Genomic DNA, 27,918 nt, shown 5'->3' on the forward strand with positions numbered 1-27,918 from the left:
TGGTGTCTCTGTCTCAGGCCGTGCAGAGACCATGCAAGAGTCCTACATTGTGCATAACGAAAGCACAAAAGTAACAGTTTTCCTGTTCTCGGTTGTCGGTTTATATCTCCACCAATTGGCGTTGCAACGCGTTCAAGGAACTGTCGTAATATTCTTCGCATGCTATTTGGGGACCCATCGACATAAATTGTAATGAAACACTGGGGATTGTGCATCAGGTCTAACCTACCATGAACTGAGGGACCACTGAAAAGAAAAATAGGGGGGAGAGGAGGAGGCAGTGGAGAAGAAGATGAAGAGGTACTGTGCCTTCGGAAATAAACGTCAGGTGCTTGGTTCAATAAGGCGAGCTGCAGATGAAAGAGATGGAAGAACTGATTAGTGGCAGAAACTGTGGGTGGAAGGCATCTCTTATGGGCCTTGTTCGGCGGCGGGAGTTGGTAATTCCAGATGGTGTGCGAGTGGCAGTTGGTTGCCTTAACAAGAAAGTTTTTTTTTTGGCTGGATTAAGAGCACCCTGTGGAGCATGGCTGAGCTCATAGCAATTGTGTGATTGTTTGGTGAAGGTTTGAGTGATGGCAGAATACCAAGCATCTGTGACAACAGGACATTTGCTGTTTAAATGACTTGATTGAAGCGGTCACAATGGGGCCTTCATTTTAATGGTACAAATTGCATCGGTGATATGTCTGGTTTATGAATAATCATATCTGAACTGCACGTTGTATTGAAGTGATCGATCTCCCATGTCATGGGCACGTGTTGTAGGAGCAGTACCTTCCAAACGCTTTGTTTTCAGGTTACAGCTCTCACAGCTAAACGTGTTTTCCTTCCGACATGGATTTCTTCCGGTGTTCCCAGAGAGTGCTCAGAACGCATCGGCATTGAGAACTTTTCTATTTTGATCCTTAAGCAAGAAGCATGTCCTTTGTGGCCTCTCTCATTGGTTCTCTCATCGAGAGATGGATGTATTTTATGATGTATATTTTTTGAATGATTGTGTCAAAGCCCTGCATTGTAATATCCCCGACAGCATCAGGCTTCCTGCCATTTGGCAAATCTGTACGTTAATCGATCTAAACCATGTGTCGTGTGGGATGTGTGGAACATGGTGGTCCAGGCTCGGAGCACCAGGACTGCTGCACACGTTTCTTTTCGGCAGCAATGCATATAACACTGTGAATATTTGCGACGAGGATTTTGGGGCGTTTATGGCCGAGTTGTCACTGTCACCCTTGTATTAATTTTGATGTAATCCTTCTCACCCTCATCCTTAGTCACAATGGGAGGTGGTCTACACAATGGCCTGGGAATCGTACGATCACACAACATCACCACAAATGATGTTCCGCTTGCCCTCACGACTTCGGGCAAAGTGATGACTCTTCTGCCTGACACAGCGCCGATGACTACCATTGCTCAGCCACCTCTGTGCCTACCTCCAAGCCCAGGGAAGCGTAAATTTGTGAGTGTTACTGGAGATGTCCCGCAGTACTCGACCGACAGTGAGGAAGAAGAGAACCCTGTTTCTAAAGCCTGTCGTCTCATGCCTCTCAACTTGTAAGTGTATTTTATTTATCCTCATGTATGGTGATTTATGTGCAGTTGATACAAAGTATGTCTTGAATATTATATCGAAATGCGTTCTTGCAAAGATGCATGCAGCAGTGGTTCATTCATGGTCATACTCGTTGCTGCAGTCCCAAGATTGCTTTCATGGGAGTGTATTTTAACCTTTTTACAATCTGTTGTGGATTTTGCACACGTGACTGAGACTCATCTCAAATCACGCCATTCTTAGGAAAAAGATGCCAATGCTAAAACTTTTATATACTTTTGATACAATATATGGTATTCTTTCGAGAGATGGAGCTTTTCCCACCAAATTATATATATATATATATATACACTAGCTTGGCTCGGCTCGCTAGGCGTCGTTACTGAGGATAATGACTGTACCTGAGTTGCTGTGTTGTCATGATTTACACCAATCATAATACAAACAATTATTTTGCACAAATGTATTTGTTGTTTGTGATATTACATTTTTATAGGCAATTTAGGTTGAAGATTCCGGTTGAATGTTTTTTTTTCAAGAAAGAACCCCTCAGCACACACATAGGGGAGGGGTATGTGCAGACTGGAAGTTTGGGACGATTACACCTCACCACCACGTAATTCAAAACACCTCACAAAAATGGCACATAACATCACACCGGAGTTTGTAAAAACGCACGTCAATGACTGAGGGCAGAAGGCAAAAGATTCTGTCGTCTGACTAGACGAAAATTGAACTCTTTGGCCTTAATGCAAAGCTCTACATCTGGCAGAAACCAAGCACACCTCATCAGTATCGTGCAGCATCATACTATGGGGATGCTTTTCAGTGGCAGGAACTGAGAGACTTGGAAGGATAGAAGGAACAATTCATGGAGCCCAATACAGGCAAACTCTTGAGGAGATCCTGGTTCAGAGTGCAAAAGACCTAAGACTGTGCTGAAGATTTGCATTGCAACAGGACAATGACCCCAAGCATGCAGCCAAAGCAACATTGGAATGGTTTCAGAACAAGAACATGAAAGTCCTTGAGTGGCCCATCCAAAGCCCAGACTTGAATCCCATTGAGAATCTGTGGAAAGACTTGAAGATTGCTGTTCACCGACACTCCCCATCCAACTTGACAGAGCTTGAGCAAATCTGCAAGGAAGAATGGGAGAAACTCTCCAAAGCCAGATGTGGAAATCTGATGCAGACATGCCCTTGCTGTCACAGGAACCAAGCCCATGTCTTACAACATACCCAAGAAGACTCGAAGCTGTAGTCGCTGCCAAAGACACTTCTACCAAATATTGATTTAGGGGTTGAATACTTATGTGAATTAGATATTTCTGTATTTAATTTTTAATTATTTTGTAAAATTTTCTGTTGAAAAAAATCTATTTTGACACTGGGGTATAATATGTGTAGATCGGTGACAAAAAGTCTCAATTTAATCGATTTTAAATTCAGGCTGTAACAACAAAATGTGAAAAAGTCAAGGGGTGTGAATACTTTCTGGAAGCACTGTATATTCTATGATTGGTTGCGAATGGTGATGAGATGAGGTTTTTATTTGATTTTTGGAAAAGCTGTACTTGGTATGACTAACTACTTCATCTGGAGTGCACATGCCTTGCCTCGAAGAACGTCATACTCGTGTCGGAGCATCGGTTTGGGCTTGGCTGGGACTTGTGCGTTTAATCGTGAGGAAATGCTGGCATCGCTTTGAAAGTGCTTTTTGCAGTAATATCTATTCTTTGGCACTTTTGTTTATCTGAAGGTTGGCCTCAAGACAGCCTGGCAGAGCTTGCATGATAAACTTTGCTTCCACAATGTGCAGTGAACAGTTGCAAAATCTCTCCCTCATGTTTTGCGTGTATATGATAGTTGTGTTAAACGTCCGTGAGCCCTCTTTGTGGTGATGGCATAATGATCACCCATCGAGGCCATTACAAGGGCCAAGTATTATGCGGTAACACATGGGCCTGGTCCCTGCGACTGCTAAGCTTGTTATTTTTTTTACTCGGCCCTCAAGTAACTTGTAGGCTAGACAAAAAGGAAAGTGCATATTCACAACTGTCCCATATTTTGCTCTGCGTTGTGATATCACCATGTGTCATGTATAATGTGTGGTTTGGAGACACCTATGGATAGCAATGCAAATTATGTGATGGGAGAAAGGGGGGGGGGGGGGAGGGTGGAGAGGGATGAGGATTCTGTCGTTTTGTGTAAATATGTACATGAGCTCCCTTTCCAAGCAATATATTGTTTAGAGAACATTTCTGTGCCTCTCTCTCCCTTTTTTTTTCCTTCCTGAACGTTATTTCAGAATCGTCATTGCTTGAGGCCAGTTTGACAAATACCTCAAAATTCGGCTTCGACCAATTGCCAGCCCTTATTAAAATATCCAATAATTTTTTTTAAAATTAGTTCCAACTAGTGGGGTCACCCGTGTGAATCCCACGGGCATAGAGATGTGTCGTTAGATTGGTGCAGCCGTTTTTGCATACCTGGGACAATAACGTTAGGCGGGAGTCCAAACCTGAAAATGCTGGAGACCAAAGCTGAAATTGGAAAAACAATATAGCCTATTTTACTCGTGTGGGTCCCAGGATTACCCACCCAAAATTTTGTTGCGATCGCTTCAGCCGTTTTTGCGGTACCTGGGAACAAACGAACGAATGGACGGACGGACAGACAGGCAGACGGACGGACGGACATTTGGTGAATTATAGTAAGATGGAAATGTATCAGATCTCATCAGAAAGCTTCTTCAGGGTGATATTAATTTTAAAAACTCTTTGTTTAATAACCACAGCAAAATGAAGAACTAGTCTTGCTCGTGAAGGTTAGTGTGGATTCACATAGTTGGCGGACAGGTAGAACAACTTGGATGGAATGAGCAGGAAGTTGAGCAAGGTATGCCAACCATTGTGGGAAGCAAGGAGAAGCTGCTGTTTCGAACGTTAACTCTTCGTTCCTTATTTTTGCTCCAAAGGGTTAAGGTCCAAAACGTCCGCTTATCCTTGCTTTCCATTCTTCTATGCAGCACAAGACTGTAGGGTACTAGGGTAGCATCATTGGCTGAGGGCATGGCTGTGCCGCTGATGCAATATCCTCTGCTGCTCAGGGCAGGAATTTGTAATTTGTTAATGGTACCAGCAATAGCTCGCCTACTCTTCATGAAGGATACCGTGGGATCTTTAATGTCCACCAACGAATGCCGGCAGATGAGACGCCTGTTTAACATCCATCCGAGAGACGGCACACACATTGTTGAATCACCTTGTCTGTGAAACACCTGTATGACTGTTTATAGTTGGGTCGAGATTCGAACCCAGTCTAGGCAGTTTAGAGTCGAGTGTGAGTACATAGAGGCCCTTCATTCCCATGGTGGTCATCATACCTCAATCAACATCCTGCTCATTCCATCCACTATTGTAACCACGGTCATGTAAATACATAGCCCGTCCAACTTCTTGTAACGTGACGTCATACATTACCAAAGGTTGCATTAACGATACGTTTTGAAAAACTGCAACTGTTTTATTTATTTATTACCATCATTTTGTTGGCATTAACACACGTAATCATGTGGTTTAGGCCGCAAGTCACCACACATATCTAACTACTCATCCCGCCTGCAAGACAATTTATCAGATGTGTGCTCATGGTCTTATTGTCATTCCTACCTCCGCCCATCTTGAACTTATTAAGCGTCTGAGCTTTATTTTTTCTGTCCTCACCCCCGCATTTGGTGGCCTTGCGTATTCCGTTTCTCATCGTATTATTTTTTGAGGAAAGTCGCTTTCAAGTTTGTTGTTGCATATCTGACATGCAGCTCCAGAAGATGAAGCTAATTGCTGCTTTAAATCTTTCCTCCATCAATGCCAGGATATATATATATACAGTCATGTGAAAAAGTAAGTACACCCCTGTAAAGTTTTGACTTTTTCAACATATTTCAACATACAGCTATTTGATCTTCATTTCAACAATATTGATAGATAAAGGTGATATAATACAACAAATATCATGAAACATTTACATTTTGTAGTCCATTGTATAATTTAAATAAACATAAATGCAAATTTTGCATGTGGAAAAAGTAAGTACATCCCTACATTTATCACTATTTCAAATACCTAAAATTAGAATCAGGTGCACCAGCTCAGGTGCAAATGATTAGAACATCGTTAGAGAGGATCTTGGAGGAACCTGTCTTATTTAAACCTCAGACATTTAGTTTGGTTTGCTCTTTGTTGTTGAAGTGTGCGGCGTCACCATGCCTAGATCAAAAGAGCTCCCTGAGCCTTCAGAAAGAAGGTTATAGATGCCTACGAGTCTGGGAAGGGATTTGAAAAGATCTCAAACAATTTGAAATCAATCATTCGACTGTCCGGAACATCATCTACAAGTGGAGAAGATTCCAAACAACTGCCAACTTGTTCAGGCCAGGCCGCCCCAGCAAGTTCAGCCCGAGAGCAGACCGCAAGATGCTGAAAGAAGTCTCGAACAACCCCCAGAATGTCATCACGGGACCTACAGGTAGCTCTTGCCACAGTTGATGTCAAAGTGCACGAGTCTACCATTAGAAAGAGGCTGCACAAATTTGATCTACATGGGAGGTGTGCCAGGAGGAAACCTTTGCTGTCCAGAAAGAACATCAGGGCAAGACTAAAGTTTGCCAATGAACACCTAGGCAAAGACCAGCACTTCTGGAACAATGTGCTCTGGACAGATGAGTCAAAGGTAGAGCTATTTGGCCACAGTACCAGAAAACATGTTTGGCGAAAACCAAAGACAGCATTTGACCACAAGAACCTGATACCAACTGTAAAGCATGGTCGTGGAAATATTATGGTTTGGGGCAGCTTTGCTGCATCAAGGCCTGGGCAGCTTACCATCATAGAATCCACTATGAATTATTCATTGTACCAGAGGGTGCTTGAGGATAATGTGAGGCCATCTGTCGAAAAGTTGAAGCTCAACCAAAGATGGACCTTGCAACATGCCAATGACCCTAAACATACCAGTAAATCCAACAAGAAATGGCTGAAAAGAAAGAAATGGAGGGTTCTGGAATGGCCAAGTCAAAGTCCGGATCTAAATCCCATCGAGATGTTGTGGGGGGATTTGAAACGAGCTGTGCATGCAAGAAACACCTCAAACATTACACAGCTGAAAGAATTCTGCATGGAGGAGTGGGCAAAAATTTCTCCCAGTCGATGTTAGAGACTGGTAGACAGTTAAAAGAAACGCCTACTTGATGTTGTTTCTGCCAAAGGGGGCAATACCACCTATTAGAGCCCTAGGTGGTCTTTCTGTCTTCTACCGACTTCTCTCCGGCCTTGCTCCCCCAGCTCTCTCTGTGCTTTGTCCCCCAAATATTCCTGCAGGTCGCACAAGATCTGCCATCAACCCTCTGTTGGTTAAACTGCCGAAATCTCGGCTCTATGCTCACCTTCACTCTTTCATGCCTCTTTTCTCCCGCCTCTGGAACAAACTCCCACACTCACTTCAATCACACTCCTCCCTCCAGGTCTTCAAAACAGCTGTTCACCACCATCTCTTATCTTCCCCCATCCAAAACCTTGATCTTTTCTACCCCCGCTAATTCACCCCAGATCCACCTTGTTTGAAATTCCAACTTCTTTCCTGGAAGTCCTGGCAGTGTCCATATGTTTTATACCTCTCCCACCCCCCCCCCTTGCCTCACCCCCACCCCCCAAAGCCCTCTCCCTCCCACAGATCTCTCAATGTCCCTGCTCAAATGTTGTCTTGGTGTCCTTCCCCCTCTATCCCCATCTTGTCTACTGCTCCCCATGTTATATGTTTATGTGTCGGTTTGTCTTTCTGTGTGATTAATGTTAGCTCTTTCACGAGCCTCGATCTTGTAGACAAAAAAAGAAAAAGGTGTACTTACTTTTTCCACACGTGAAATTTGCATTTATGTTTATTTAAATTATACAATGGACTGCAAAATGTAAATGTTTCATGATATTTGTTATATTATATCACCTTTATCTTTCAATATTGTTGAAATGAAGATCAAATAGCTGTATGTTGAAATATGTTGAAAAAGTCAAAACTTTACATGGGGTGTACTTACTTTTCCTTCAAGTTGTGGGAGATATGTTGAAGGCAGCCGGAAGTTGGGGTGTGAAGAGAACGACAGATCTGTAATCTGGTGGTGAAAGAAGGCCGCATTCCAGTGGATTGGGAACTGAGTACCCTCGTCCCTCTATACAAGGGGAAAGGTGACCCTCTGTGGTGTGGCTCGTACCGAGCGATAAAGTTATTGGAGCATGGAATGAAGGTATTGGAAAGGGTGTTGGAGAGGAGGATAAGGAAGAAGGTGAAGATCGACAAAATGCAGTTTGGATTTATGCCAGGAAGAGGAACGACAGACGCGCCTTTTATTGTGAGGCAGTTGCAGGAGAAGTACATGGAGAAGAGGAAGAAGTTGTTTCTTGGGTTTGTTGATCTGGAGAAGGCATTCGATAGGGTTCCACACAAAGTATTGACATGGGCATTGAGGAAGTTAGGAGTGGAGGAATGGTTGATCAGAGTAGTGATGTCGATGTACAAAAGAGCACGCACAGCTGTAAGGACGAAGGACGGGAACAGTGGTGAGTTTGAGGTGAAGGTGGGAGTGCATCAGGGGTCGTTACTAAGTCTACTACTATTTGTAGCTGTGATGGAGGTGCTGGCTCAGAACGTAAAGGAGGGTTTACCATGGAAGTTGTTGTATGCAGATGATCTGGTGTTGATTGCGGAAAGTATGCATGGACTGAAGGAAAAGATGAACAAGTGGAAGGAATGTATGGAGACAAAAGGTCTGAAGGTGAATATCGGAAAGACGAAGGTTAAGTGGTAAAGCATGTGTTGAGGTGGAAAGAATTGAGAAGTGGCCATGTGCTGTGTGCAGGAAGGGTGTCGGAGTGAACTCCATTCAATGTACAATGTGCGCTGAGTGGGTTCATCAAAAATGTAGTGGTCTGAGAGGGTCATTAACCAGTGTGGCAGCTACATTCAAATGTAAGGTGTGCACAGAGGGAGCTGCAGATGGAGGAAATGTTGAGTTGGATCTTGGAGACGGCGTGAAGCTGGAAGGTGTTGTTACGTGCTCCTCCCCAAACCCCGGTCACGGTGTACCTCCGAGCCCCGAGAGGAGTCACGGCAGAAAGATGTGTTATACTGTATGTCAAAGATCAATGGTGAAGCCACACCAATTGTTACCAACAAACAAATATTGTATTAAGATCACACAAGAATAACAGTACAACAACAATAGTACATGGAATCAAAAATGTTTACAGTGGATGAAAACCACCACAACGGAAGTAACGAATCCGTAACACTTCCCCCCCCCCTCAGGAAAGAAAGTTTGAACATAGTGAAAACTTTCTTTGCAGGCAAAAACTCTTTTAACAAACAAAAGTAAAACTCACACCCAAATTATCAATTCACATGAGTAACAGTAATTAATATTTCCCAAAATAAAGGAGCAAAACTTCCAAACAACCTACAGAAATTTCCACCAAAGTTAGTTCACTCTGGACAAAGCATCAGCAACGCCATTGTACCTGCCCTTTACATGCTCAATTTCCAAGTTGAACTCCTGCAAAGCCAAACTCCATCTCATCAACCTCTGGTTTTTATTTTTCATTTTTTGAATGAAGGTTAAGGGGTTGTGATCAGTGAAGACTTTTATAGGAAAGGTAGTAGTTCCCAGATACACCTCATAATGCTGAAGCACTAGCAGGAGAGCAAGGGTCTCTTTTTCCACAGTGGCATAATTTGCCTGATGTTTGTTAAACTTTCTGGAGTTGTAGCACACCGGGTGATCCACTCCATCCTCATCTTCCTGTAATAGAACTGCCCCAGCCCCCACATCACTTGCATCAATGGCCAACTTGAAAGGTGCTTGAAAATCCAGGGCTGCTCGGACAGGAGAGCTCATTAATATTGCTTTGACGTGGGCAAAGGCAGCCTGACATTTGTCATCCCAAACAAACTTGATCTTTCCTCAGCAAATTCGTTAAAGGGGCTACCACATCAGAAAAATTCCTGCAGAACCGCCGGTACCAACCAGCCATCCCCAAGAATCTCATAAGCTCCTTCTTCCCTTTTGGAACTTGGAAGCGATCAATGGCTTCTATCTTGGCTGTCACCGGTGTTACGGATTCGTCACTTCCGTTTGGGGTTTTCCTCCACTTGAGAGATTTCTGATTCTATGTACTATTATTGTCTTCCAAAGGTTTATTGTTTATGAACAGTTATTAAAAGTTAAAAAGGTTAACTTAAAATGATACAGGAAACCGAACCGGAAGACAAGGAGGTGAAGAGGAAGAGGCGGCATGAGCAAAGCTCCATAGCGAGCCTGGTCTACCGAAAGTCGTGAGGGAATTTTGAGTTCCTTGAAGGGACATCCGGCGATAGGAATTATCGCTGGAGTGGAAAATCTGCGTAGTCAGATTTGGGCGCTGAGATTTCGACTGGAGAGCGAGATTCGGGCTTCGACTGGATATCGTTCTAGCGACCGCTGGAGCGAATCACATTCGCCTGGGAAAAGGTTATAGAGACATTGAGGAGTGTCCGTTTCACTCGCTGGGAGCGCAGTGAGTTATCTGACTTTATTGATCGTATATAGATGGTATATAGATGCTGACGCCCCACCCCCCCCCCCCACCCCAACCCCCAGAATTTCCATGTTTTAAACGTTTCCCAGTGTGTACCCTGGATAAGAATAGGTACGCCGTATCCCTGCGTGTCGTAAGAGGCGATGAAGAGGGTTGGCGTCAGGAAGGGCATCCGGCCATAAAAACATTGCCTCAAAAAGAGAACCATGACAATTACAACTACATGTGGGCAGGGTACAGCCCGAAGTGGAGATCGGTTTCTGAGGTTTGGGACATGGAATGGAGGGACAATGACAGGGAGATCAGGAGAAGTGGTGGAAGTATTGGTCAGAAGAAGAGTGGACATATGTTGTGTGTTTGAGACGAGATGGAAGGGAAGTGGTGTGAGAATGGTGAAGGGTAGGCAGGGACAGAAATACAAGTTTGTGTGGCAAGGGTGCCTGGAGGGCGTGCATGGTGTTGGTGTCCTGTTTTCTGAGGAGTTTGTAGACAGTGTGGTGAGTGTGACTAGAGTGAGTGATAGGTTGATGATGGTGAAAATTATGATTGGAAAGCTCTTGGTGAACGTCATCTCGGGATATGCACCGCAGGTTGGTCGAAGCGATGAAGAGAAGGACAAGTTCTGGTGTGCGATAGAGAAGCTGATGGAAAACGTGAAAGATGAGGAAGTTGTTGTGGTAGGAGGAGACCTAAATGGACATGTGGGAAGGAGTATGGATGGTTTTGACGGAGTTCATGGGGGTTACGGATATGGTGTGAGAAATGGAGAAGGTGAAAGGATTTTGGAGTTTGCTGATGGAGCTGATTTGTTGATTTGTAATACTCAGTTCCAGAAAGAGGATAATAAGCTTGTTACATACACGTCAGGTGGGTCGACGACAACCGTTGACAACCTGATGGTGCGTAGGCGAGATAGGGGGCACCTCCGGGACACAAAGGTGATCCCGGGGGAGGAGGCTGTTTCACAGCACCACTTGGTTGTCTGCGACGTAAGCGTGAAAGGTGCGAGGAGAGCTCGGCGGGTGAAGTACCAACCGAGAATGAAGGTGTGGAGTTAAAAAAGAGGTGACAGTAAGGGAGGCATTAAAAGAGAGGCTGAGTAGGGTCGAGGATGATGTGGTTGAGCTTGAAAGTGGTTGGATGTCAATGAAAGCTAGTCTGTTGGGAGCCGTTGGTGAGGTATGTGGATGGACAAAAGGACCACCGAGGCACTCGGAAACATGGTGGTGGGATGATGAAGTTGGAAAGAGGATTGACGAGAAGAGGAAGAAGTTCAAGGAGTGGCAGAAGGCGAAGGGTACGGGAGCAGAAACAGCAGAGCATGAAAGTTATAAGGCAGCCAGGAAGGCTGCAAAGAAAGAGGTAGCAAAGGCGCAGGAGGCATGTAGGAAAATGTTCGGAGAACGCTTGGATTCGGAAGAGGGTCAGAAAGCAGTATTCAGGATTGCAAAGCAGATAGCGAAAGAGAGGTGTGATGTGATGGGGGTGAGTTGCTTGAAGGATGAAGTGGGACAAATCGTTGTTGACCCAGATGGAATTAAAGGAAGATGGAAAAGATGTATGGAAATGCTGTTGAATACAGAGAATGAATGGGATGGCAACATAGAGAGTAACCCAGTTTTAGGACCGGCAGAGAAGATAACTGAGAAGGAAGTTGAGGAAGCGATAAAAGCAATGAAGGGTAGAAAAGTGGGAGGGCCGACGGGAGTTGTGGGAGATATGTTGAAGGCAGCAGGAAGTTGGGGTGGAAGAGAATGACAGAGATCTGTAATCTGGTGGTGAAAGAAGGCCGCATTCCAGTGGATTGGGAACTGAGTACCCTCGTCCCTCTATACAAGGGGAAAGGTGACCCTCTGGAGTGTGGCTCGTACCGAGCGATAAAGTTATTGGAGCATGGAATGAAGGTATTGGAAAGGGTGTTGGAGAGGAGGATAAGGAAGAAAGTGAAGATCGACGAAATGCAGTTTGGATTCATGCCAGGAAGAGGAACGACAGACGCGCTTTCCATTGTGAGGCAGTTGCAGGAGAAGTACATGGAGAAGAGGAAGAAGTTGTTTCTTGGGTTTGTTGATCTGGAGAAAGCATTCGATCGGGTTCCACGCAAAGTATTGACATGGGCATTGAGGAAGTTAGGAGTGGAGGAATGGTTGATCAGAGTAGTGATGGCAATGTACAAAAGAGCGCGCACAGCTGTAAGGACGAAGGACGGGAACAGTGGTGAGTTTGAGGTGAAGGTGGGAGTGCATCAGGGGTCGGTACTAAGTCCACTACTATTTGTAGCTGTGATGGAGGTGCTGGCTCAGAACGTAAAGGAGGGTTTACCGTGGGAGTTGTTGTATGCAGATGATCTGATGTTGATTGCGGAAAGTATGGATGGACTGAAGGAAAAGATGAACACGTGGAAGGAATGTATGGAGACAAAAGGTCTGAAGGTGAATATCGGAAAGACGAAGGTGATGGCAAGTGGTAAAGCATGTGGTGAGGTGGAAAGAACTGGGAAGTGGCCCTGTGCTGTGTGTAGGAAGGGTGTCGGAGTGAACTCCATTCAGTGTACAATGTGCGCTGAGTGGGTTCATCAAAAATGTAGTGGTCTGAGAGGGTCATTAACCAGTGTGGCAGATACATTCAAATGTCAGGTGTGCACAGGGGGAGCTGCAGATGTAGGAAATGTTGAGTTGGATCTTGGAGACGGCGTGAAGCTGGAAGGTGTGAAAACATTTTGCTACCTCGGAGACATGCTGAATGGAGAAGGTGGATCAGACTCGGCAACGGTTGCTCGAGTGAGATGTGCATGGAAGAAGTTTCGGGAATTGAGTGGCGTGCTGATGATGAGGGGAGTGTCGTTGAAGCTGAAGGGAAAGGTGTATGCTGCATGTGTGAGAAGTGTTATGATTTATGGGAGCGAGACGTGGGTAATGAACGTAGAGCAGCAACGAAGGTTGGAAAGGGTGGAAATGCGAATGGTTCGACGGATGTGCGGAGTATCGTTGAGAGAGAGGAAGACAAATGATGAATTGCGAAAGATGATGGGAATAGAGCCTGTGATTGATGCTGTGAAGAGGAACAGGTTGAGATGGTTTGGTCATGGGTTGAGGAAGGATGAAAGTGACTGGTTGAGAAGAGTGATGGAAATGAATGTAGAAGGAAGTAGAAGACGGGGAAGACCGAGAAAGACTTGGCTAAAGATGGTGGAAGAAGAAATGCCGGCAAGGGGGTTAACAAGGAGAGATGCAGAAAATAGGGCAAAATGGAGAAGATTGTCATGGGGACCGCAAGGCTAACCCCCGCTCTAGCAGGGAAAATGGCCTTTAAAATGCATGTTGTTGTTGTTGTTGTATTGATGGTATATAGAGTGCACTCTTAATTGCCATTTGTTGTACCGTTATTCCTGTGTGATTTTCAATATATTATTTGTTCATTTATAATCATTGGTGTGGTTTCACTATTGATTTCTAACAGAGTAACATATTTTTCTGCCGTGGCTCCTCTCGGGGTTCGGAGGTGTACCGAGACCAGGAGATCGTAGAGGAACACGTAACAGAAATTTGGGGCTTGTCCAATTGACTCGTGGGCTCGAAATTAGGTTTTTGTCTGGGAAAGAATTCCCTAGCATTCCCAAATTTTCAAATTTTGGAATATTTTCCAACATTCCCAATTTTTTCAAAAAAACAAACAAACTATTTTTGTTTTTTTTGGAAATTTCTTGTGTGAAGGTTAACAGGTGCTAACGGATAGTCACCATGGAGTTTGACGCAGAGAAGTTTGCAGCGACCCCTATAGTCTAGTAGGAAGACTAGGTCCCCCTGCACCCCCCGGAGATATACTTCTAATCAGTGTTTCTAGATTGGAAAAAATGTGTAGAAAATGACTAGCTATGGCCCCAAGCTGAAAAAATGTCCCACATACCATTTTTATGCAAATTACTGCTGCAAATTTTATGCAAAATTATGCAAATTTTATGCAAATTTTTGATGAGGAGTAGAGTTGAGGGGTCTTTGAGGGCTTCATCGAGGTGCTCTCGGTTGCAAGACTGGGTCATTCTGAGAAGCACAGCAGGGTCAGAGATCATGATGTTCTCCTCCTCAGTGAATCTCTCCATCAACAGCCTCTCCATTGCCTCACACACTGTTTTGAGGCAAAAGAGGGACTTTGCGTAGGCCTTTCCACTGAGAACACCTTTGAGAGATCCACTTGTTACTAGTTGTGCCTCAAAGAGAATCTCTGCATATCCAGAACCACGCATCTTGTGTCCAGTGAGCATCCCGATGTAGTTCATGGATGTGTGGAAGGGTCCAATCGTTACTACATGACTAGCAAATTCATTTGGCCAGCGCCAGATGATGGGAAGGGCTTTCATGCAGACACCCAGATCAAATGTATTCAGGACCCATCTCTGACCCACCTCAGCAGTTGCTGCCTCGGAACGCTTCAGTAGCTCACGAACAACTGCGTTGTCTGTGATCGGTCTGTGCCTGGTGCCTGCATGGCATGGCAATGGCCTGCAGCCTGTGCCTGGGCTAGGGGGTTTCACCTCTGCAACTGGTTCTCCCCCACCCAGCAAATCAACAGTCGACTACTGCACGCCTATCCACCAACCGATCACAGACAACGCAGTTGTTCGTGAGCTACTGAAGCGTTCCGAGGCAGCAACTGCTGAGGTGGGTCAGAGATGGGTCCTGAATACATTTGATCTGGGTGTCTGCATGAAAGCCCTTCCCATCATCTGGCGCTGGCCAAATGAATTTGCTAGTCATGTAGTAACGATTGGACCCTTCCACACATCCATGAACTACATCGGGATGCTCACTGGACACAAGATGCGTGGTTCTGGATATGCAGAGATTCTCTTTGAGGCACAACTAGTAACAAGTGGATCTCTCAAAGGTGTTCTCAGTGGAAAGGCCTACGCAAAGTCCCTCTTTTGCCTCAAAACAGTGTGTGAGGCAATGGAGAGGCTGTTGATGGAGAGATTCACTGAGGAGGAGAACATCATGATCTCTGACCCTGCTGTGCTTCTCAGAATGACCCAGTCTTGCAACCGAGAGCACCTCGATGAAGCCCTCAAAGACCCCTCAACTCTACTCCTCATCAAAAATTTGCATAAAATTTGCATAATTTTGCATAAAATTTGCAGCAGTAATTTGCATAAAAATGGTATGTGGGACATTTTTTCAGCTTGGGGCCATAGCTAGTCATTTTCTACACATTTTTTCCAATCTAGAAACACTGATTAGAAGTATATCTCCGGGGGGTGCAGGGGGACCTAGTCTTCCTACTAGACTACTAGTGAGGCACAGTTCCGAGCGTTACTAAAATCGGAAGTCTTGATATTGGCCAAACATTTTAGCTTGGAGGTCCGAGTTAAAATGAAGAAAACAGAGATGCAGACAGTGGTGATAGAATCTATGGTGGAACTAGGAACATGGAAAGAGGGAGCCTTGGATTGGTTACCAGAAGAACAAGAAAATGTGGAGCTCCAAAAATGGAGATGCAACTGCAGAGCCAGGAAAGGTTAAAAGCAGAAGAAAGGAAGGCAGAAAAGGGAAGAGCAGGACAGGAACGAGAACTCGAGGAGAGAAGAGCAGAGGAAAGGAGAGTTGAAAGGGAACTCTGAGAAAGAAGCGAAAAGGAAAGAGCAGAGGAAAGAAGAGCCGAAAGGGAGTTAAAGGAACGTGACATGTAGTGTCAGAGGGAACTTAAACTCAAGGAGCTGCAAATAATGGAAGAACGAGGAGAGGTAACATCCATGCCGGCTGGTTCGACAACTAGTCAGAACACCTGGGATGTTGGTAGGCATGTGAGGCTGGTTCCACCCTTCAATGAAAAGGAGGTAGCCAAGTTTTTTTTTACACTTTGAGAAAGTGGCTCAAATGCTAAAATGGCCTGGGGAGTCCTGGACTATGTTAGTGCAAAGTGTTCTGGTGGGTAAAGCTCAAGATATATTTTCGGCTTTACCGATTGACCAATGTGCAGATTATGACATAGTGAAGAAAACCATTCTCAAAGCCTATGAATTGGTCCCTGAAGCTTACCGGCAAAAATTCCGGAATGCCAGGAAGAGGGAGAGTGAGACCCATGTGGAGTTTGCCAGAATGAAGGAAACCATGTTTGATCGGTGGTGTGATTCGTAAGGGGTTGGGAAAAACTTCAAACTGTTGCGACAATTGATCTTGGTGGAGGAATTCAAACAGTGTGTCCACGAGGGCATTAAAGTACATCTGGAGGAAAAGAAGGTACCAGAGTTGTATGAGGCAGCCACCGTGGCAGATGACTATGCCTTGACACACAGGATGGGGTTCCACAAACGGAACTTCCCGCCTAGAGTTAGCCAGGGGAGTTCTGGTAAATCAGGTGCGGAGAACAAAAATTCATGGAGGCGACCTAGAGATGACTATGAGTACAAATCTGATACCACGACTTTTAGGGATCAGCAGACTACAATTCCAAGACAGACTTATCTTCCAGGGGGCTCGAGGCAGACCACGAGTTTTTCCTCCGGACCTACTTGCGATTTTTGCTAAAAACCTGGACATTTGATGTCCCAATGTTACGCCCTGAAAAGGAAAAATCAGGAGCGGAGTCGGACTAGTAAAACTCCGAATGCATTGGCAAATGTGAGAAATCGTCCTTGGAGGACAGAGTCGTGTGAAGGTTCCCATGCCAAAGTTCCGGCATCTCAGAACGACCTTGTTCAAGAGGGTTACAAACCTTTTATTTCAGAGGGGTTTGTGTCACTGGATGGAGACTTGACTAACCAGAGACCGGTTAGGGTATTGAGGGACACAGGAGCACATCAATCTTTGATGATTGAAGGCATTTTGCCATTGTCAGAGAAGACGGCAATTGGTGTTAGTGTTCGTTTACAGGGGGTTGGTGGCTATGTTAAAGCTCCACTTCATGTCATCCATTTGCAGTCTGATTTGGTGTCAGGACCGGTCACCGTAGGTTTACAAGCCACTCTTCCTGTAGAGGGAGTATCTTTTGTTATCGGGAATGATTTGGCCGGTGGTCAAGTTTCTGGTAACCCGATGTTTGTTGAAAAGCCTTGTATGGAAAATAACGCCGCACAGTTAGAGCAGGAGATTCCGGGTATCTTTCCATCCTGTACCGCGACTCGTGCTATGGGTAGGAAGCGCTCTGAAGAGAAGAGGAAGGTACTGACATCACGCTTTGCACAGGCACGTCTTGTCAAGTACCCAAAAACGAAGTGTCAGCGTACACAAGTCATGGATGGAGGCTATGTTGGCAAGCTCTTTGTCGGTGGACTGAACTTCAAAACAAGGGAAGATGTTCTGGACTCTGTCTTTGGCAAATATGGACCGCTCTTGGAAGTGCTGCTGATAAAAGACAGGGAGACGCAAAAGTCAAGAGGGTTTGGCTTTGTCACGTTTGAAAACACAAAGGACGCCAAAGGTGCAGAAAAGGATTTGAATGGCAAGGATTTGGATGGTCGGACCATAACAGTAGAGAAGGCAGGCCATAGACGTCGAGGGGGCTACAGAGGAGGAAAACGTGGAGGTAGTTTCAGGGGTGGCTATGGCTCCCGGGGTGGGAGTAGTAGTTTTGGTGGTGGCTGCAGTCGATATTGCTATGGAGGCTCCCAGAGTTACGGCAGCTCCCGTAGGGGTGATTATCAGGGTAGTGGCCGAGAAGGAGACCGCTATTCACGTGACTACAGCGACAAGCGTTCCAACCATGATTATTATGAAAGTTAGGAAGAGCTGAAGCACTGAATGCTGCGGAGCAGCCGAGCCAAGATTCCTACGCGGATTAACCGTGAACTCCACGTTCTTGAAGGCGTCCATGTAGTGAACTTTCCTACATGGATTAACCGCGAACTCCACGTTCCTAAAGGCGTCCATGTAGTGAACTTTCCTGCACGGATCAACCGTGAACTCCACGTTCCTAAAGGCGTCCATGTCGTGAATTGAACCATTAAACCTGGCTCTCAGCTCGGCCTCCCTAAAAAGTGTTATAGATTTGCTTGACTTTGGATTTTTGATCACACCCCCTTAACCTTCATTCAAAAAAATGAAAAATAAAATTAGAGGTTGATGAGATGGAGTTTGGCTTTGCAGGAGTTCAACTTGGAAATTGAGCATGTAAAGGGCAGGGACACTGTCGTTGCAGATGCTTTGTCCAGAGTGAACTAACTTTGGAGATATCTGTAGGTTGTTTGAAGTTTTGTTGCTTTAGTTTTGGGAAATATTGATTATCGTTGCTCACGGGAATTGATGATTTGGGTGTGAGTTTACTTTTGCTTGTTGGAAGAGTTTTGCCTACAAAGAAAGTTTTCACTATGTTCAAAATTTCTTTCTTGAGGGGGGGGGGGTGGTGGGGGAAGTGTTATGGATTCGTCACTTCCGCTGTGGTGGCTTTCATCCACTTTAGACATTTCTGGTTCCATGTATTATTATTATTGTTGTTTGAGTGAAATAGCAATTATTATTGTCAAAAGGTAAAAGGAATGTTTTTAAAATGAAACCGGATCGGGAACCGGAAGACGAAGAAGATGAGAAAAAAGGGCGGAGCGAATGCCGAGTTGCTCCGGGTTCTGAAGCGAACGTTGGTGAGCCAGAGTCACTAGTGAACTTTCGGGTTTCCGGGAGAGGAATGCCTTCGACGGAGTTGTCATCGCTGTGACCGGTCAACCTGCAACCATCCGCACGGGATTCTGGTCGTTTGGACATCGTTCTAGGGATCGCTGGAGCGAATCAACTTCGTCTTGGAGCCGGGAATAAGAGACATTGGGGAATGTTCTTGTTACACTCACTTGGAGCACAGTGAGTTATATATTGCAAAACTGATCGTACCATCATAGGACATATTGATTGTACTTTTGAATACTATTGTTGTTGTACCGTTATTCTTGTGTGATCTCAATACAATATTTGTTTGTGAGTAACAATTGGGGTGGCTTCTCCATTGATCTTTGACACACAGAATAACACATTTTTCTGCCGTGACTCCTCTCGGTGCTCGGAGGTACACCGTGACCAGGGGGTCGGGGAGGAGCACGTAACACCAGGTACATCTGTGAACAAATGTGCAAACTCATAAATTAGGCTGGATAGTTGTCCTTGTTGTTCCCTCGTCAAATGACCTAATTTCTCATCTAAATTGCTCAACACCTCCGTGTTCGTCAATCTGGGACAAACCTGTTCATCAAAGTTATGAAACTTCACACCGGCGTCAACCTCTGGAATATCTTGCACCCCGACTACAGGCACGACAGGTGAGACAGGAACCATTTCTTCCACAGGCTTCCTCTCATAATATGTCTTCAGTCGGTTGACATGACACAGCTGCCGCTTTTTCCGTCGGTCGGGAGTTGTCACCACGTAATCTGTTTCATTAACCCTCCTTTCGATTGCATAGGGACCAAAATATCTAGCCTGTAGTGGCTGACCTGGAACAGGAAGCAACACTAACACTCGGTCCTCAAGACTGAAATTTCTTATCTGAGATTTCTTGTCATGTCTCACTTTCATTTTATCATGTGTCACTTTCAAGTTTCTTCTCGCAACTTCACAAGCCTTTGCCAATCTGTGCCTAACCGTTGACACATACTCCACCACTGTTGACTGTGACTCCTCCTGTAGCCACTGTTCTTTCACCAATTTCAACGGTCCTCGCACTGCGTGTCCAAACACAAGTTCAAAAGGACTGAACCCCAATGACTCCTGAACAGATTCCCTCATAGCAAACAACAAAAAGGGTATTCCTTCATCCCAATCCTTGTCACATTCAAAACAATACGTTCTGATCATATTCTTCAATGTCTGGTGAAACCTTTCCAAGGCCCCTTGGCTCTCAGGATGGTAAGTACTTGATCTTACTTGCTCCACTCCCAACAGGTGTACCACTTGCTGAAAAAGCGTTGACATGAAATTGGAACCCTGATCAGACTGGATGATCTTAGGTAGGCCAACCAAAGTGAAAAATTTAATCAAGGCCTTCGCAATAACTGCCGCAGTAATTTTTCTAAGAGGCAATGCCTCTGGGAACCTTGTGGAAGCGCACATGATGGTCAACAAATACTGATGTCCAGCCTTAGTTTTAGGTAAAGGGCCTACACAGTCAATAATGACACGGCTGAATGGCTCTTCAAAAGCTGGAATGGATTTTAAAGGTGCGGATGGGACTTTCTGATTAGGTTTTCCCACCAGCTGGCAAGAATGGCAAGATTTGCAGAACTCCGCCACATCACGTCGCAATCCTGGCCAGAAAAAATGTACCAATATTCTGTCACAGGTCGTGTTCACTCCAAGTTGCCCGGCCAAAGGTGTCTCATGCGCCAAACTCAATATCTCCTTCCGGTACGGCGGTGGCACCACAATTTGGTAATGAACTTTCCACTCATCGTTTGCTGGCACCTCCGGTGGTCTCCATTTTCTCATGAGTATTTCTCCTTTCATGAAGTAACCAACAGGTATCTTCATAGCCTCTTGCTCTGTAACGGCTTTACCAATTAAACTCCGGATCTCCGAATCTCCATGTTGTTCTTCAACAAGTCTCTTTCGGACCAGCACCGTTTGCTCCACCTCGTTCCCAGATATCTCCGACGGACACTCCATTTCCTCTTTGGTTCCAGATGCCACCTTTTCCTTAAGTTCCTTGATGTCACTCCCTTTCCCATTACCTCTTTCAGAATTTTCCTCCAATATCGCTAAGGAACCCAAATCCACAAAACATTCCTTCTCCTTCTCTTCAGAGCGCTTTCTACCCAGAGCACGAGTCACTGCACAGGATGGAAAGATACCCGGAATCTCCTGCTCTAACTGTGCGGTGTTATTTTCCATACTGGGCTTTTCAACCAACATTGGATTACCAGAAACTCGACCACCGGCCAAATCATTCCCGATAATAAAAGAGATTCCCTCTACAGGAAGAGTGGCTTGTAAACCTACGGTGACCGGTCCTGACACCAAATCAGACTTCAAATGGATTACATGAAGTGGAGCTTTAACATAGCCACCAACCCCCTGTAAAAGAACACTAACACCAGTTGCCGTCTTCTCTGACAATGGCAAAATGCCTTCAAGCATCAAAGATTGATGTGCTCCTGTGTCCCTCAATACCCTAACAGGTCTCTGTTTAGTCACGTCTCCATCCAGTGACACAAACCCCTCTGAAATAAAAGGTTTGTAACCCTCTTGAACAAGGTCGTTCTGTGATGCCGTAACTTTGGCATGGGAACCTTCACAAAGCACTGTTCTCCAAGGACGATTTCTCGCATTGGCCAATGCATTTGGAGTTGTACTAGTCTGACTCTGCCCCTGATTTTTCCTTTTCAGGGCATAACATTGGGACATCAAATGCGCAGGTTTCTTGCAAAAAGCGGAAGTCGGCCCGGAGGAAAAACTCGTGGTCTGCTTCGGGCCCCCCGGAAGATAGGTCTGTCTTGGAACTGTAGTCTTCTGATCCCTAAAAGTCGCGGTATCAGATTTGTCCCCATAGTTATCTCTAGGCCGCCTCCATGAATATTTGTTCTCCGCCCCTGATTTACCATAACTCCCCTGGCTAACTCTAGGCGGGAAGTTAGGTTTGTGGAACCCCATCCTGTGTGTCAAGGCATAGTCATCTGCCACGGTTGCTGCCTCATACAACTCGGGTACTTTCTTTTCATCCAGATGTACTTTAATGTCCGCGTGGACACACTGTTTGAATTCCTCCACCAAGATCAATTGTCGTAACAGGTTGAAGTCTTTCCCAATCCCCTTCGAGTCACACCACCGATCAAACATGGTTTCCTTCATTCTGGCAAACTCCACATGGGTCTCACTCTCCCTCTTCCTGGCATTCCTGCTTTTTTGCCAGTAAGCTTCAGGGACCAATTCATAGGCTTTGAGAATGGTTTTCTTCACTATCTCATAATCTGCACATTGGTCAATTGGTAAAGCCGAATAGATATCTTGAGCTTTACCCACCAAAACACTTTGCACTAACATAGTCCAGGACCCCACAGTCCATTTTAGCATTTGAGCCACTTTCTCAAAGTGTAAAAAAAACTTGGCTACCTCCTTTTCATTGAAGGGTGGATCCAGCCTCACACGCCTACCAACATCCCAAGTGTTCTGACTAGTTGTCGAACTAGCCGGCATGGATACTACTTCTTTCCGTTCTCCCATTAATTCCAGCTCCTTGAGTTTAAGTTCCTTCTGATACTCCATGTCACGTTCCTTTAACTCCCTTTCGGCTCTCCTTTTCTCTGCTCTTTCCTCTGCTCTTCTTTCTTCTTCAGCTCTCCTTTCCTCTGCTCTTCTCTCCTCGAGTTCTCGTTCCTGTTCTACTCTTCTTCCCTCGAGTTCCCTTTCAGCTCTCCTTTCCTCTGCTCTTCTCTCCTCGAGCTCTCGTTCCTGTTCTGCTCTTCTTTCCTCGAGTTCCCTTTCAGTTCTCCTTTCTTCGGCTCTTCTCTCCTCGAGTTCTCGTTCCTGTTCTGCTCTTTCCTTTTCTGCTTTCCTTTCCTCTACTTTTAACCTTTCCTGGATCTGCAGTTGCATCTCCATTTTCCGGAGCTCCACATTTTCTTTTTTCTCGGTTAACCAATCCAGGGCTCCCTCTTTCCATTTTCCTTGTCCCACCAGAGATTCTACCACCAATGTCTGCATCTCTGCTTTCTTCATATTAACTCGGACCTCCAAGTTGAAATATTTGGCCAATATCAAGAGTTCCGATCTTTTTAACGCTTGGAACTGTGCCTCATTAGGGGACGTCGCAAACTTTTCTGCGTCAAACACCATGGTGACTATCAGTTAACATCTGTTAACCTTCACACAAAAAAATTCAATTATTATTATTTTTTTATTTGGGAATGTTAGAAAAATTCCAAATTTGGGAATTTGGGGAATGTTAGGGAATTATATCCCGGACGAGTGTTAGGGAATTTAATCCCAGACGAGTGTTCAATTTCTGTTACGTGTTCCTCCCCAACCCCCCGGTCACGGTGTACCTCCGAGCCCGGAGAGGAGTCACGGCAGAAAAATGTGTTATTCTGTATGTCAAAGATCAATGGTGAAGCCACACCAATTGCTACCAACAAACAAATATTGTATTAAGATCACACAAGAATAACAGTACAACAACAATAGTACATGGAATCAAAAATGTTTACAGTGGATGAAAGCCACCACAACGGAAGTGACGAATCCGTAACAGTGTGAAAACATTTTGCTACCTCGGAGACATGCTGAATGGAGAAGGTGGATCAGACTCGGCAACGGTTGCTGGAGTGAGATGTGCATGGAAGAAGTTTCGGGAACTGAGTGGCGTGCTGATGAGGAGGGGAGTGTCGTTGAAGCTTAAGGGAAAGGTGTATGCTGCATTTGTGAGAAGTGTTATGATTTATGGGAGCGAGACATGGGTAATTAACGTAGAGCAGCAACGAAGGCTGGAAAGGGTGGAAATGCGAATGGTTCGGTGGATGTGCAGAGTATCGTTGAGAGAGAGGAAGACAAATGATGAATTGCGAAAGATGATGGGAATAGAGCCTGTGATTGATGCTGTGAAGAGAAACAGGTTGAGATGGTTTGGTCATGTGTTGAGGAAGGATGAAAGTGACTGGTTGAGAAGAGTGATGGAAATGAATGCAGAAGGAAGTAGAGGACGGGGAAGACCGAGAAAGACTTGGCTAAAGATTGTGGAAGAAGAAATGCGGGCAAGGGGGTTAACAAGGAGAGATGCAGAAAATAGGGCAAAATGGAGAAGATTGTCATGGGGACCGCAAGGCTAGCCCCTGCTCTAGCAGGGAAAATGGCCTTAAAATGCATGTTGTACTTACTTTTTCACATGACTGTATATATATATATAATATATATATATATATATATATATATATATATATATATATATATATATATATATATATATATATATATATATATATATATATATATATATACATTTCACATGACTGTATAAAAAAAAAAAAAATTATATATAGTGCCCTCCATAAGTATTGGAACAGTGAAGTCAAATTTGCTATTATTACGATATACTCTGGAGTCTAGAAATTTGGATTTGAGATCAAAAGTTGAACAGAAGGCAAGAGGACAGAAGATCAGCTTTTATTTCTATGCATATACAGTACCTTCAGAAAGTATTCACACCCATTGACTTTTTTCACATTTCGTTGTAAGTCTGAATTGAAAATGGATTAAATTGAGATTTTTTTTTTTGTCACTAATCTACACATAATACCCCATAATGTCAAAGTGGAATGTTTAATTTTACACTTTTTTTGACAAAATAATTAAAAATGAAAAGCTGAAATGTCTCGAGTAGGCAATAAGTATTCAACCCCTTGTCTTTACTATGACACTCCAAATTGAGCTCAGGTTGGAAAAGATGTTTTCAAGATGATGTCAATCCAAATTGAACAGTCACTAATGCTGTTTAACACATAACTGGAAGAAATTTGGAGGAATCTGGACATCCATGAGGCAATCTATGATTATCGTGTCTGAACGCATCTGAGCAAAGATCTAATGTAGTCTATATACCCCCAAGGGCTAATAACACGACTCTTCCTGCTACTTCCGTGGAGTTTTTCCAAAGCGTTTTCCGTGATGTTTTTCCACAGCTGCTTCTCCTTACAAAACTAATAACACTTATAACAATATCATAATATTGTAATTACAAAACGATATTAATACTAATAATATCCCGTCTCCCCAAGGCGTTTTTCTTCCTTCAACAATCTTGTTAACGTGGATAAACAGCTTATCGTGCCATTTTAGTGGGAGCACCTCTACCTCAAGTAAAAAATATTATGAACTACAAGCACGTTTGATTACCTTTTGAAACGGTCACTCCTGCTGTTTAACACTAAACTGAAAGGGAGGAAACCCGGGGTATGTTCAGTTGCCAAACGGCTAGCTAGCGCTTGCCAAGCCAGCCGTTACTTATCAACAGTTTTGAATGGAGCGCTTGCTCGAATGCTTGTACCACTTGGCAAGCTCTCTTCAAGAAACTTGCGAAAAGAACACACCCCTGATGTTCTTGAGGCCCAACCCTAGATCTACTGTAATTTATATATACCCCAGAGAGGAATGCCCCTTCCTACTGCCCCCATAGTGAGCAGGTGTACAAGCACTTATAAAGCAAAAATCTCTCTCTCTCTCTCTCTGTCTCTGTCTCTGTCTCTGTCTCTGTCTCTCTGTCTCTCTGTCTGTTCTATGCATGAACACATCTTTTAAGTTACAAACTCCTATATTGGAGTACAAATACAACTTTATGTTGGGGGGTGGGGGCGTTGGGGGTTGGGAATACAGGCTATGTGGCTGTGATCCCGTGTTAGGGTGTGGAGGGTCGTGGGGAAAGGGGGGGGGGGGGGGGGTGGTTGCGTAAATTCTCTGTGCAACTGTGTACCTTGTAGCGCCACCTGGTGGTAATGGCAGAGGGTATTACAATTTCCTTTTTTTACCTGGGCAATGCTGAGGTTAAAGCATTCTTCACATGGGTAATTTTGTCCTTCTCCCCTCCCCCTCACTACTCCTTTTTTGTCCTCCCTCCCCCTTCATCTCCCACCCACTCTCTCACCTCCGGACAATGTTGAGTGCTTCTGCTTTGTTGTATATGTGTGTGGAATTTATGCACTGCTCTTCTATTCATGTGGGAATTCCGTGAAAATATTGGTACGTTTCCGACTCGTTTCCAAAGGTCAAGAATGGTAGGTGTTTTAAAAGAAAGTAATGATTGTTCTCCACTTTATCAGTTTTGACAGTCGTGTTGCTGTTTATTCACTTTGATAAACAAATGATCGAATGGAGTTTCCTTGCAAAGAACCTCAACACAAGAGAAGGCCTGTGTGCAGTGGTTACCAAATAACAACCTGACCGTCAAGCAAGGAAGCAGAACGTGCCATTTAAAATATATATGTTTGGTTTGACCGTCGGCCTCCCAGTCTCAGAGCGGACGCTCCAACCACTGCATCACCGGGTCTGGTTGAATCTAACTAAATAAGCACCACTTGACCGTTTGTGAATAAAAGCAAGGTATCTTCAAAATGACCTGCAATGGAATTTCACGTATTCTTAAATTACCACGATCATCGTAAAACAAATTGCAACTGTCTTTACAAGAAAGCAGGAAATGCCATCGAGTTTAAATGCATCGTTAAACTTCCATACTCGATGTTGCGCAATGTGAGTGAATTCCACGCACAATGCAGTCGAGACACAACCAACCAGTTGCCACTATTTTTCACCGCAGTGTTTCCATTTGTCTTCCTTTTTCCCCTTTTGCTTTGCTATGGCATGCAGGCCGCCTTATGCATCGTTGCCCCGGCAACGAGGCCCAGCTGAGTCCACTGCCTGGCCAGCCTAGGAACAATGTGAGCTTTCTTTCCTTGGAAGCTATGCGAAAGAAAATGATCCACTGCATTGACGTTAACAAACATGAAGCCGAGGCAGGCTAAGGTGAATATAAAAAAACAGGCTAATACAATAATGGCATTTTGCGGAACGTTGGAGGAGCTGTCGTGGTAGCTTCAAAGCTGTGGAAAACGCTCTGGGTATTTGCGAAGCGTCACTGAACGGTGTCACAATGTGAAGGATGCCATTGTGTAAAGAGGTTTGTGGTGAAGGAAAAGGTAAAAGCAGCTGGAATGTCCAGTACATTCACTGTATGCGTTGGTGATGCATGTCTCGTGCGAAAGCACGTTTGAGTTGCATGAAATGAATGCTTGAAAATCAACGTGAATCATTTATGGGGAACTAGCCGAATGCACCCGGCGTTGCCCGGGTTCTTTTTGAATGAATTTAATACTATAATTCAGCTTTTACTCGCGGCCGTAGAAGATTGACTCCTGTAATTCAGCTCAGCTTTTAATTGCGAAATGGGCCCAGCCTGGCCGAAGCGGCCTCGACCGGCCTCCCCACCTAGCCTATAACCTTTCCAGGGCCCGTCCTGACATTTTTAGTTCTTTTTGAATGAATTTACTACTATAATTCAGCTTTTACCTGTGGCCGTAGAAGATTGACTACTATAATTCAGCTCAGCTTTTAATTGCGAAATGGGCCCAGCCCGGCCGAAGCAGCCTCGACCGGCCTCCCCACCTAGCCTATAACCTTCCCGGGGCCCGTCCCGACATTTTTGGTTATTTTTGAATGAATTTACTACTATCATTCAGCTTTTACTCGCGGCCGTAGAAGAATGACTACTATAATTCAGCTCAGCTTTTAATTGCGAAATGGGCCCATCCCGGCCAAGGCGGCCTCGACCGGCTTCGCCACCTAGCCTATAACCTTCCCGGGGCCCATCCCGACATTTTTTGTTTTAGAGGTTTCCTCCTATCTTTCACCGTTCAGGAGATTAGCGCGTGCAGACAAACAAACAAAAACTTTATTTTATATATATAAAATATATATATAAATAATAATATAGAAGAAGATGAACAAGCTCTGGTGGAGCAGTATTGTGACTCTTGCAAACGTTCCGCGTGCTGAACAAGTGCTTTTGGACCAATCGCCTAAACGTGTTGCGATATTGTAACAGACTTTAGAACCGGTACTAGAACTCTGGAAGCCATCATTCATTTGCACCTGGAATTTGATGAAGCAACAATTATGGGGGAGGAAGAGGGGTGGATTTCCGAAAATTTCGACTCTGCGATTAGAATGCATTTGGAATGAGAAGGTCTTAACCAAAACCGCCAGATATATCAACATATGATTTCCATCGCTTGTGGGTGGCATCGTGTTTCAAAGTGATGTTGTCAAAGCCTGTGTCCTGG

The 27,918-nt window shown here is 44.6% G+C and overlaps 1 protein-coding gene across 2 annotated transcripts in view; it reads left to right on the forward strand.

The window, feature by feature from the left end:
• LOC137415933 (transcription cofactor vestigial-like protein 4) overlaps positions 1-27,918 on the forward strand; it is a 152,508-nt gene that overhangs the window by 73,156 nt on the left and 51,434 nt on the right. For both annotated transcript variants that reach the window (XM_068101457.2, XM_068101458.2), the window contains one exon: positions 1,278-1,560. In XM_068101457.2, the coding sequence (XP_067957558.2) occupies positions 1,278-1,560 (283 nt within the window). The remainder of the gene's footprint in view (positions 1-1,277; positions 1,561-27,918) is intronic.

Source organism: Myxine glutinosa, chromosome 11, assembly GCF_964187855.1.
Source record: "Myxine glutinosa chromosome 11, kmMyxGlut1.1, whole genome shotgun sequence".
NCBI lineage: Eukaryota > Metazoa > Chordata > Myxini > Myxiniformes > Myxinidae > Myxine > Myxine glutinosa.